Here is a 12,166-nt window from a genome sequence, read left to right on the forward strand (position 1 = left end):
AAAATAAGAATTTACGTGAACTACCACATCATAGAAAAAATAAGAAGTGAAGACGATTCCGATAAATAATGCTAACCAAGGATGTCTCTTTTGTAATATTAACAAAGCTTTATACTTCATTATTGAATTGAGATCATTATTTTAACAGGAGAAAGGAGGGGGCGGTGGCTTAGTGATAGAGTGCTTACCTCTGGTGCGTGGATCTATGGCAGGGTTACCAACTGTCCCGATTCTGTCGGGACTGTACCAATTTCTAACTTACTTGTCCCGACCGGAGAATCGTCGGGACGCATAATGTCCCGATTTATCGATTTTCAAAGTTAATAAATATTTTACTTGGCCATTTTTACAAAGGAATAATTTATTCTTTTACACGCACAGTTTTATGTATAGAATCAATTTAACAAATTTGTGTTTTAATTTAACTCATGTAAACATAGTTAACAGCTCGTCTTTAATTTATAGCCCCGGTGGGAGCTCAATTGGTTCGGATTCCACGTTAATCAGTAGGTCCACGTCTCATATAGCCTCGCTGCTGAACGGGACGTAAAACTCAAAATCATCATCATCATTTAATTTATACATAGCTATGCCCTAATTGTTTTGAGTTGATAATCCAGCCGAACATTATGATAGCATATTCCATGCAGAAAAATAATAATAAAAAAAAAGGACTGCATTCATTCAGGTTCGTGTTATTCAGCCGATAATTTACGTTGTTTTCAACGACTCGCCGTATGTATATTCGTCTCGGGGGGGGGGGTAATGGGGCTCCAACACCGATTGTCCCGTCCTAATTTTTTCTTAAGAAAAGTTGGCAACCCTGGTCTAGGGTACGATCCCGGCCAAGTAAGTTTGTGGTGGACAACATGGTGTCCGTGGGTTTTCTCGAGGTACTCCCGCTTCCTCCCATATTTTCATTCCACCAATTCTTTCCCCATCATTCACTTCACTTAAGAGGCTTCATCCCGGCGAAATTAAAATACCGCTAATTTTACAGTAATTATGTAATATCTTCAAATAGATAAAAGATAATTGAAAATATGGAACAAGAGCGCCTTAGACAATATTATTTTGCGTGGGGTACCGTTATCACAAGTCACCTAGCGGCTTTCCGTTTTCAGCTGTTTAGAAACGCGAAAATAAATGCCGATTTTCAAAATGGCTGTAAATCGAAAGCAGATAAGTGAGTCGTGATAACGGTTTCTCATGCAAAATAATATTGTCTAGGGCGCTCTTGTTCCACATTTCGATTATCTTTTATCTATTTGAAGATATCATATAATTACTGTAAAATTAGCGGTATTTTAATTTCGCCGGGATGAAGACTCTTAATCTTCGTCTCCCTTAGCCTAAACCGGAACTTGTCTCCCTTAGCCTAATTTTGGTCTCCCAAGAAGTCAGAACTTGTCTCCTTGCCTTCTCCATTAATAATTAGTAAAGGTAAGCAATTTATTATATAGACGAGAACTATATTAAGTTCTCTGTTACTACTAGTTCAAATCCTATAACCTAATATAGGCAAATTTATTGTAAAGAAAGTATTAATTTTCAGCCTAAAAGATCTCACTTTTTTCTTTTTTACTCTGAAGATATTTGAACCTACCCCATCAGGATGCCGCGGTCGGCAAGAGGGATTGCCGCCGTCGACGGTGGCAGGCCGCCGGTAGGCAGCCGGCACCCGTCCGCGGCGGCACGACGATCTACTTGTTCAAAATTGCCGACCTTTTGCCGAGGCGGCAAGCGGTCGAAAATAGTAAAAAATAATGCCCTTTGCCGACTCTTTGCCGACTGTTGCCGACCGCCAGAGTCGGCAAAACAGTCGGAAAGACCTCTTTCCGACCCTCTGCCGACTCCTTATGCCGGCCTCTTTTCGACGGCGGCGCCGGCGCATTTACTGCACCTTTACGGCTGTTTGCCGACTGCTCGGCAAGGCAACTTTCCGACGGCGGCGCCGGCGCATTTAATGCTCATTTCCGGCTGTTTGCCGACTGCTCGGCAAGTCAACTTCTCGACGGCGGCGCCGGCGCATTTAATGCTAATTACCGGCTGTTTGCCGACTGCTCGGCAAGGCAACTTTCCGACGGCGGCGCCGGCGCATTTAATGCTCATTTCCGGCTGTTTGCCGACTGCTCGGCATGTCAACTGTTCGACGGCGGCGCCGGCGCATTCTATGCGCCTTTCCGGTTGTTTGCCGACTGCTGGAAAGGACCTCTTTTCGACGTCGGCTTCCCGATTCTCCCACTGGCGGCATCCGACTTCTTGCCGCCGTCGAAAAGTGGCATGAAGGCAAAATTTTCATCAGCTTTTACATTAGTCTTGCCTAAGTTTTCCTCCATGCTATGATTTCTCGACAAGAAGCACCCTTGGAAGTTCTTGAAGTATAATACTTGCATTTTTTTGTGTGTCCCAGTACAAAATTTGTTCTTTTTGCTTTTTTGCAGCACTTTCAGCCAAAAAACAAGAAATTGAATGGGACATGGAAGTATTATATACTTTCAGAACTAGCAATTGTGCCCTTCATGAGAAATCATAGCACGGAGGCAAACTTAGGCAAAGCTACTCTAAAAAGTGGTGAAAATTTTGCCTTCCTGAAGGGTTGATATCCAGTCGGCAAAGGGCTACTTTTCGACTGCGGCAAGAGGTCGGATGCCGCCTGTGGGAGAATTGAGAAGCTGACATCGAAAAGAGGTCCTTTCGAGCAGTCGGCAAACAACCGGAAAGGCGCATAAAATGCGCCAGCGCCGCCGGTGGAAAGTTGCCTTTCCGACCAGTCGACAGACAGAAAAGATGCGTAGCACTGCAATGAAAATCATGGCGGATTCCCACCAGTAATAAAAATGAAATGAAATCTTTAATTTTACGTCCCACGGTTATGCCGGTTAGGCTAAAGGAGACGGTGATGATGAATAATGAATGAAATGGTGGAATGAAGAAAGTGGGAGGAAACGGGAGAACCCCGAGAAAACCCACGCATACGGTGTTTGTCCACCACAAGGTTCACTTGGCGGGAGCAGGGTTTGAACCCGAGACCCCTAACACCAGAGGTGAACGCTCTACCACTGAGCCACCGCCCGCCCCCCACCAGTAATATTGCACTCGGTACATACGCAGTACATTTCTACAATTCTCAGTACGATTTAAGTGCTATATAGAGGAAAAGTATCTGGGAATGACTTACAAATGCTTAAAAGCGAACTAAAAATAACAACTGAGCAGCTAATAATGAACGTTAAGAATAATTCAATTAACATGTCTGTGCGCCTAATGTGAAAAACTTATAACAGTCAGTACATTTTGCCCCTGAAAGCACATCTTTCACTATCACGACCACTAGGAACAACACTGTTCTATGCAATCAAATTATGCTAGTTGCAAACGCTTTCTTCGAAAAAAAAAAAAAAAAGCCGCAGCAATCCGTCGGAAATACGGTCTTTTTAGGTTGTCGTTTTCCCATCAACTATTGGAAAAGGATTTTAAACGTCAATGATTTTCTAAATTTTTTTAAAGTACAGGGATCACACTCCCAATGGAAAATGAGATTTAAATAAAAATTAATGAAGTAAAAATTATAAATAAAAATACTATAATAAAAGGTATGTGGTGGCGGAGAGATTCAAACCGAGCCTACACGCAAAAAAAAAAAAAAAAAAAAAAAAAAGGTTAAAGTAAACAAGAAAAAAGTGGACAGTAACCATGTTAGTTTGTCAATATATGGAAAACAGAGACGTGTATCCAAGCAGCCAAGCCAAAATGTCTCTGCATTTGTTGTAACTTTGGTATTAAAAAAAAGAAAAAAAAGTGGCCGGAGCGATCACTTGTCTGCTTACACCCATGACTAGATTCGTAGAAACCAAACACTGAAATGCACTAAACACAAGTTCTAACGACTAAGCTGTCAGTTCTAACTCTATGCCTTAAATATTTATTTAAATACACTTTAAAAGTGGAAATCATATTAAGATAAAATAACAATTAAGTAGGTAACTAATTGTTCATTTAATTCGTTCCTATATGATTTATACATTAATTGTATACAATGAAACAGAAAAATGTGAGAAAATAATTTATATCGTAAATGAAACAGCCACATGTACAGTATACTCATAGTGCATACCCATTATATAGAGAAAAAAGGTTAATGAAGTCATTTACATAAAAAATGAAGTGTTTTAACATAATACTTTGCAAAGATCCTTTGTTTTAAAGGAATTCTTTAAGAGAATAAATGAAGGGAAGATCACAACTTTTTCTGGTCTATATTAGCACTAAAAACACACCAAATTGTATTAACAAAATACAATGTACATCATATTAACTTATATACATTAGCCTATGTAATGAACCTTATCATCATTTAGAAGTTATATGTAATATACCTTCGGATGTACTACTACTTTTTTTTTTAAACAGAAATTTGTAGCATTCCATAACATTGAGTTTTAACACAGATAGCCTTCATACAGTATGTAAAATCAGAAAAGCAAATATATATGAAGTGATTACAATGTTCAAAAAAGCACTATATTATTCTAAAGAATTCCTGCTATCCATATTTTGTCTTGAATAACTCAGCCATTTTTCTTTTTTAGCCCATTGATATATACGAGGAAATCTTCCATCTTTTTCTTTGAGATTTTAAGGGTTTTACTTTTTATTATTTTTCTTCAGGTCTATTTAAATGTCTCTTACTTTGTGGAAATAAAATTCTGTGTTGTATGTTTTTAATATTCATAAATGACATCTAATTTAAATAATAATATACTTATATATACTAAAAGATCATTTTGACAAAGCAAGGGACATTTAAATAGATATTCAGAAGAAATCAGTAAAATCAGAACATCAAAAATTTTATTCATTCCAAAGAAAAGGAAGAATACTTCCCCTACAAATCAATGGGATAGAAAAGAAAGGAGGCGATGGTACTGAACCTCACCGTTAAGGAGCTTGTACTCTGAGAAATATAATCACACTTTCTCTCTTAACTGATTCCACGCAAAAAAAAAAAAAAAAAAAAAGTTAAGAACAATATCAAACAACAGTTGTCTTTATAATTGAAGAAAACTTCAAACCTATGAAATAGTAATGTAGAATTTAAATAGCTCAGAATCAGGATTGTGAGAATATAGAGAGATACAGAAAATTTTATAAAACCCCTAGACATTATTGAACAAAGCCGAAAGATTTATTAGTTACCGGTATGTATATAGGTTAGACAGATCTTCATATCGATGAAGCTTCATTGAAAGAGAACTTTTGTTCGAAAAGGCATAATAGAAATTATATATATATATATATATATATATATATATATATATATATATATATATATATATATATATATATATATATATATATATATATATATATAGGGTGTTCTAATAATGGCGCCCACGCACCACAGAGCACTCTTCTACAGGTCAAAATAAAGCGAAAATGTAATATGATAATTTGCCCTCCGGGTCCTCCTTCAGCCGTTATGGGGAATCAAAATTTCACAATGTAAAAATATCGCACATTAACTTGGAGCCATTAGCATTACTCTACGAATACAACAAAGCAGTTGAATAGATTGCTACACTAATAAATGATGCTAGTGTCAATCAATATTGACTTTAGATTCCATCTGGAAAGAATCGATTTAACTATTTGATAGATTGGTAGATCGAATCTATGGTTCTTTATTTGCGACGTTGCCACATAGTGCAATTCGTGTTTCCAGACGATGACTCGAAAGGTATACAAATATGTATATTTTTTGCTTTATTTTGACTTGTAGAATAATGCTCTGTGGTCCGTGGGCGACATTTTTAGAACACCCGATATATATACATACATACATACATACATATATATATATATATATATATATATATATATATATATATATATATATATATACGGTACAAAATGTCCATCAATTGAAAATGACATCACGTAGGTGGTCCCCATTTTCCTTCACACACATTCCAAGTCTTTTACGGAAGTTAGACATCACATCTTACAATTTTGGCACTAGAATTCGATTAACTTCCTCCCAAATTTGATCCTTCAGTTCTTGGATGGTGTGTAGTAGGTCACAACGGAAGATCTCAGATTTCAAGCGACCCCAAAGGAAGAAATCACACGCTGAAAGGTCAGGGGATCTTGGAGGCCAGGAAATGTTCACTTTTTTTTTTTTTTTTTTTTTTTTTTTTTAAGATGAGATGACTAGGAAAGATGTTCTGTAGCGCGTTAATGGAAATCCACGAGATATGGCATGTGGCCCCGCCATGTTGGAAGAATGTGTTTGCAGCTACAGGAAGATCAGTAAGCTGTGGAACTAGGAAATGGTTCAACATGTGATCATAACGTTCTGTATTCACAGAAACAGCACTGCCGCGGTCGTCTTTTAGAAAGTAAGACCCGTTGATTCCAAATGATGATACGCCGCACCACACTACCACTTTCTGACTATGAAGTGGCTTTTCATTAATTATTTCCGGATTTTCTCGTGACCAGCATCTAAAGTTTTGCTTGTTAACAAAGCTTGACACGTAAAAATTGGCCTCATAGCTCATGATCAGATTGTTGCACAGATCTGGGTTGTCAGTCATTAGTTCCAACAATTCCTGGCAAAAGCATAGCCTCTTTGGGACATCGTCCACATTCAAATTTTGCACTAGCTGCATTTTTTATGAGTGGTACTGCAGTTCCTTGTGCAATATTCGCCGTACACTGCGATCCGATGTCAAGGTACAAAACACGTTTACGTATAGAACGCCTGGAAATTCGGCTGAAGGTTTCTTCCACTCTTGCAACATTCTCTCGCGTTTTGCACTTCCACCCCTCTTTCTCGCCATGTCATTCGTTTCCTCAAAGTTCTCTATCCACAATTTAATAGCATGCGCCGACGGGACTGAGGCATGATGTGCGAGATTGTAATGAGCACGAAATACGTACACGTTGCGCAGCCACATAGCTGTCGTTATTTTCGTAAAACGCCTTCACGGCAAAGCACGTTCTTCACTGGTACGCAATGCCATCTCGACTGAATACCGATATCAGGGTCAAACAAGGATCTTATAAATAGAGGATCGGCCCTTAGAATAAAATCTTGAAGCCATACGTCACAGTTTCGCCACCCCCTACTCTGCCCACTCCGTCCAATAGGATCGTAATGTTTTGAGCCAACAAACATGGTGGAAACGAAAGTAGCCAATCAGACGATGTTGGAAACAAGAGTAGCCAATCAGATGTGCCGATGCTCGATTGTTTTTTGGCTTCATTATTTAATAGGATGAAGATATATATATATATATATGGAGCAGATCCTCTATTTTATAACATCCTTGGGGTCAATGGTAAAGATTCGTTGTCCAGATGGCACCACTCCTGTTTTATGATTTCTAACGTAACGTACTATTTCCAGGATTTCCAAATTGCCTCTTTCACGGCCGCACCTGTTGTCACCAACTCGTATCCTTTTATCATCAGTGTTGCAAATAAAAATCAGAAACGCAGTAGAGTAACGAGAGAGTATATAATGTATCTGCGATGGACATTAATAGTTCGTCCTTAATTACGATTACAGTATAACGCAAAATTACATTTTTTCTATAATTTATATAAGGAGTACGGTTTAGAAAAGCGTCGTTTCTGTTTTCTTACTGTTGCTACTCCTAGTTTGTACATGCATATTCTAATCCTAGCAGAAAACTTTTGGCAGAAACTCCGATACTTCTAGCAACTCTTGTACGAACAATGAACCTGGTAGTATATGACAAGAGGTAAGCGAGATGTATCTGAGCAACACGTATGTGCAATGCTTCCGCTTGTCCTAGCGACGCGACAGACCCTTGCATCCAGAAGAGAAACTTTTGATCGAAATAATAGTGGTAAGTTGAGTGTAATCCAGTCATATGCAATAGCCGGCCCGCTGAACCCTTTCATCCGGCCCTCCTGACCCCTTATTGAAAATATACCTTTTTACATAATCTTAATCTGAATTGAAAATATTTCCTGGATAACTGATGTCCACTTTGGAAAACATCATTTGCGTTGGAACTTACAGTCTAGTGCGGAACATTGAGAAACTACGAAATTCCCCCATTAAAATGATAAATAAATAGATTTTTCTGCTTTTGGTTACCGTTATAACAGATTTTGTGTTCCGGTGATGTTAGTGGTCTCTATTAAATATGGTTATTCGATTGTTATTAAAACGTTATACATTATATCATAAGGCCCTTGACACCAGTAAGCAGGCCCGTATCCAGGGGGGGTCTAGTGGGGGCCGCCCCCCTCTAAAATTTTCACGGTAGGCTTGCAAATGAACTATAATACGGTGATGAACTATAATATTGTTGGATCGGGCCCCCCTAACTTCAGCCGGGCCCACCCTAAATTTTTGGGCTGGCTACCGGCCTGCCACTAAGTCTTCTGTGATTGGCCCATCCCCTGTTCCAACTTGCGCATACCTGGAGTAAGCAAATAATTTATATGGATAACAAAATATGCATCTTTTCTTTTGAACGAGGAACGCCGGGTATCTCGGTGTTCTCTAATGCTAAGTCACTGCTTGTCAGTGTATACAATAGATTTGCTGTGACGTTTACTAAAAAGTATTACAGCAGAAGTTCCTTTTCCATTTAAGGATTCTGTAGCGTTTTTTCTTCGTAATCTAATATTAAACAGTTTTTTTTTTCTTTTTAACACTTAAAGTTTACTGTTTACCTACCAATATGATTTTTCTAAATATTCTTATTTCTCCTTCACTAATTTTAAAATTATATTTTTCATTGTAGGTGGTTCAGGCTATCAGGAAGGGAGGCAGTACCTGTTCAATCAAGCTCAAGGTCACGTGTTCTAGGCCCAGTACTGGCAATTGAAGCAGTCCAAATGGACGACGCTGGTCTATATCGTTGTGTTGCTAATAACAGTGGCGGCGAGGCCGCTGCAGAACTTCGAATGGTGGTATCTTCTCCTCTGCACGCAGACTTAACTCCACCGCTTCAAGTAGTAGACCTCGGAAGCTCGGCAGAATTTCGTTGCTCTGCTGTCCCTGATTTTGCTGTGACAGGAGTTTCGTGGTACAAAGATGGTCGACTCCTCAGTCCCCGTGCGAGGCTACTTCTTAGTGGACATATGAGGCTTCAAATCCAGCCAGTACAAAGGGAAGACAAGGGGATGTATCAGTGCGTCGTGCGCAGCGAAACGGATACTGCGCAGGCGTCAGCTGAGCTCCGTTTAGGTGGTGAGTACCATAAAGTTATCTATCTTTGTGATACTTTCTAAACTCAGCTGTATTCAATGGTAAGAAGGGCGAAAAGTGTTTGATCAATAGTTAACCCTAGGAACACCAAGGGGGGGCCCTCTGAGGCCCATAGTCATTAGTTTTTAATGGAAACCAAAATACCTTGGTGTTCTTAGGTTTAATGTACGATTATGTACAAAGAAATGATTTGTTTATGTTGTAGTTTAGTAGTATATTTAACTGTTCTTCTGTTTCCAATGTGAGAAATTCTACCGTATCATCAGATTCCCCCCCCCCCCCAAAGAGCTACAGAACAACCACCCAGATTTAACATCCTTCCCATAAAATTACCATTCTGCCCTCTAAATTTACTTTTATCCTCATCAAATGTACCATTTTCCACTTTGATTCCACTATTTTCAATGAAGAATTGTCCGCCAAACAGGGCCAGCTCTGCCATATGTGTAATACGAGCATTTGTAGGGGCGGCAAGTTTTCGAGGGATGGCAAAATCTCTCGTAACTATATTATTAAAAATTAATATTTTCTTGTTGGAAACAGATTTCGTAGTGATGGTAGTTAAATTTACTAAGCTGACCTTCTGCCTGAATGTCACATTTATAAACCATGTTCAGGTCGCATTAGTTGAAGGTCATATTGACGGTGCTAAAGCAAATAGTCAAACAAATCCCAGCATGAATTTCTTCATTGTTATCAAATGCAAGAACTCAATTCTCGAACAATAGCGTGCATCTGTTGAATTTAGTTAGCTATCACAGTTTCGATATGAAAACTAGTCTTGTCTTTGTCACAAACAAGTTTGTTATCATTGAAGGTGGAAAAAAGTTATTTTTTTTATTTTTAACAGACGTATAAGGAAATTCTAGAAATAAAGATAAAAGTGCTAGTTGCACTGGAATTGCAAACTGATATGACATTGAAGCTCGACAATGAAAGAATAATCGTCTTTCCTCTGCAGATGTGTTTGCTGTATTTTTCACTAACATAATAGATTATTATTTAAGGAAAAACATAACAGATTCAATGATATTGTGTTTGTAGAATTTAGACCTTTCTGAGTGCGAGTGCACTTTCCGTCTCCTTCATTGTTCATGACGGAGTCATCATCATCATCATAGGTATTCTGCTCTTATTGGCAGATCACTTGCCACAGCTGAGAAGCTTCCATGCTCCATGGTCTTCCATAACCTCTTCGTCTCCACGTACGATTTTTCTGTTTTGATATCGTCCATTAATTGTAGTCTCCTTCGTCCCCTCCCTCTCTTTCCTGCCATCATATCTTCTAGCACGTTTCTCATGATACAATTTCTTCTCAGGCAATGTCCCAACAAGTTTCTCTTCATCTCCTCAATAATATCTAAAAGTGCTCTTTTTTCCCCTACATTTCTAACACCCTCTCATTTGTTTTCCGCTCGGCAAAACTAATTCTTTCTATTCTTCTCCACGCCCACGTTTCGAAGGCTTCCAGTCGTTTTTTCATCACTTTTACGTAATGTCCATGTTTCCGCCATGAGGAGCATACTTAAAATCGTGGGTTTCAAGATTTGTTCTTTCTGGAGAAAGAGGGGTAGAAAAATTACCCAAAACCAACCCTGCTCCCAAATATTCTTATTAGACACAACCTACGCTCTAAAACCTGCCTGTATACAACACGGCAGATCTTTTACTGGAGATAAAAATTTTGCTTGTCATCAAAAAAAAAAAAATCATTTACATTTATTGGTGGCGCGTGACAAAACCGAATTTTGAAAGTTTCCAGGAAACTTGTCCCTCTGATAACAACAATAACATCAACATATATATATATATATATATATATATATATATATATATATATATATATATATATATATATATATATATATATATATATATATAAAATGCTTTTTATCTTAAATCATAAGGACGAAAAGTAAAGAATAAAAGTACGTATTCATGTTATCGACTTTCAGTCTTTCTTTGAGGGAAGGGTTGGGAAGAGGAAACGAACTAGTTTTAGTACTTTCTTTCTGTGTTCTTCTTTCTCTCTTCTCTTTTTTGGTCCTTTATCTATGGAAAACCAATCAAAGCACAAGAAGAAGAAAAGAGTAGACGACGGAATCTTTTGCAAATGACGATCATGGATGACTCCTTTGCGTTTTCTTGGCCTTAAAAGTGCTGAGTACCCTTTCGCTGTCTGCTCTTCTCTGTCTGCTTTTTCAAAAGGAAGGGAAAGAAAACGAAAAGTCCGTGTTTTTCTTATCTATTTTCCCTTTCCGTGATTTATGTCCACTCGTTCAGTGATCCTTATTGAGGGAAATTTACTTTTGGCGCTTGCGAATTTTTGGACTTCTTCTACAGCTTCCATTCTTCTATTCTCTCTCTCTCTCTCTCTCTCTTTCTCTCTTTCTCTCTCTCTTTATCCATCTTATGGAAAGAAAGTGAAGACTTTAAAAAAAAATAAAACAAATATACTTAGTATTTAATGAATAAATTCAAGCATCGGAATATAATTTCTGATATCTACACACTGAGGAGAACAATCGTATACGGCATACATAAAAACGTAGGTTACGTGCGTAAAACCTGTAGTTTTTTTTGGACTTAACGTACAGCAAACGTGTAACTGAAAGAGTATACGCGTATTTTAGACGTACTTTCCGTATTAACGAAAGAACTGTATATAGGCGGTCAGAATCTCACATACAGATAGACAGATGTAACATATGGCTGACGTATGTAACATACCTATACATATGCAATATACGGAAGACTGTTAGATGTCAGACACCCTGCAGCGACATGATGTAACAACTAAGCGGGGAAAGTATGTAGGATATGAATAGCGTATGCTCTGTACTGATTTCTGTAGTAAACATAAGGATATCGTATATTTGTACAATATACCGCTGTCCGGATAACGGATTT

General features: G+C 38.2%; 1 protein-coding gene across 2 annotated transcripts in view; it reads left to right on the plus strand.

Moving 5' to 3' along the window:
• Dscam2 (Down syndrome cell adhesion molecule 2) overlaps positions 1-12,166 on the plus strand; it is a 558,607-nt gene that overhangs the window by 265,677 nt on the left and 280,764 nt on the right. For both annotated transcript variants that reach the window (XM_081742257.1, XM_081742256.1), the window contains exon 5: positions 8,790-9,238. In XM_081742257.1, the coding sequence (XP_081598383.1) occupies positions 8,790-9,238 (449 nt within the window). The remainder of the gene's footprint in view (positions 1-8,789; positions 9,239-12,166) is intronic.

Source organism: Thermobia domestica, chromosome 16, assembly GCF_964235325.1.
Source record: "Thermobia domestica chromosome 16, izTheDome1.hap1.1, whole genome shotgun sequence".
In the NCBI taxonomy this organism is placed as follows: Eukaryota; Metazoa; Arthropoda; class Insecta; order Zygentoma; family Lepismatidae; genus Thermobia; species Thermobia domestica.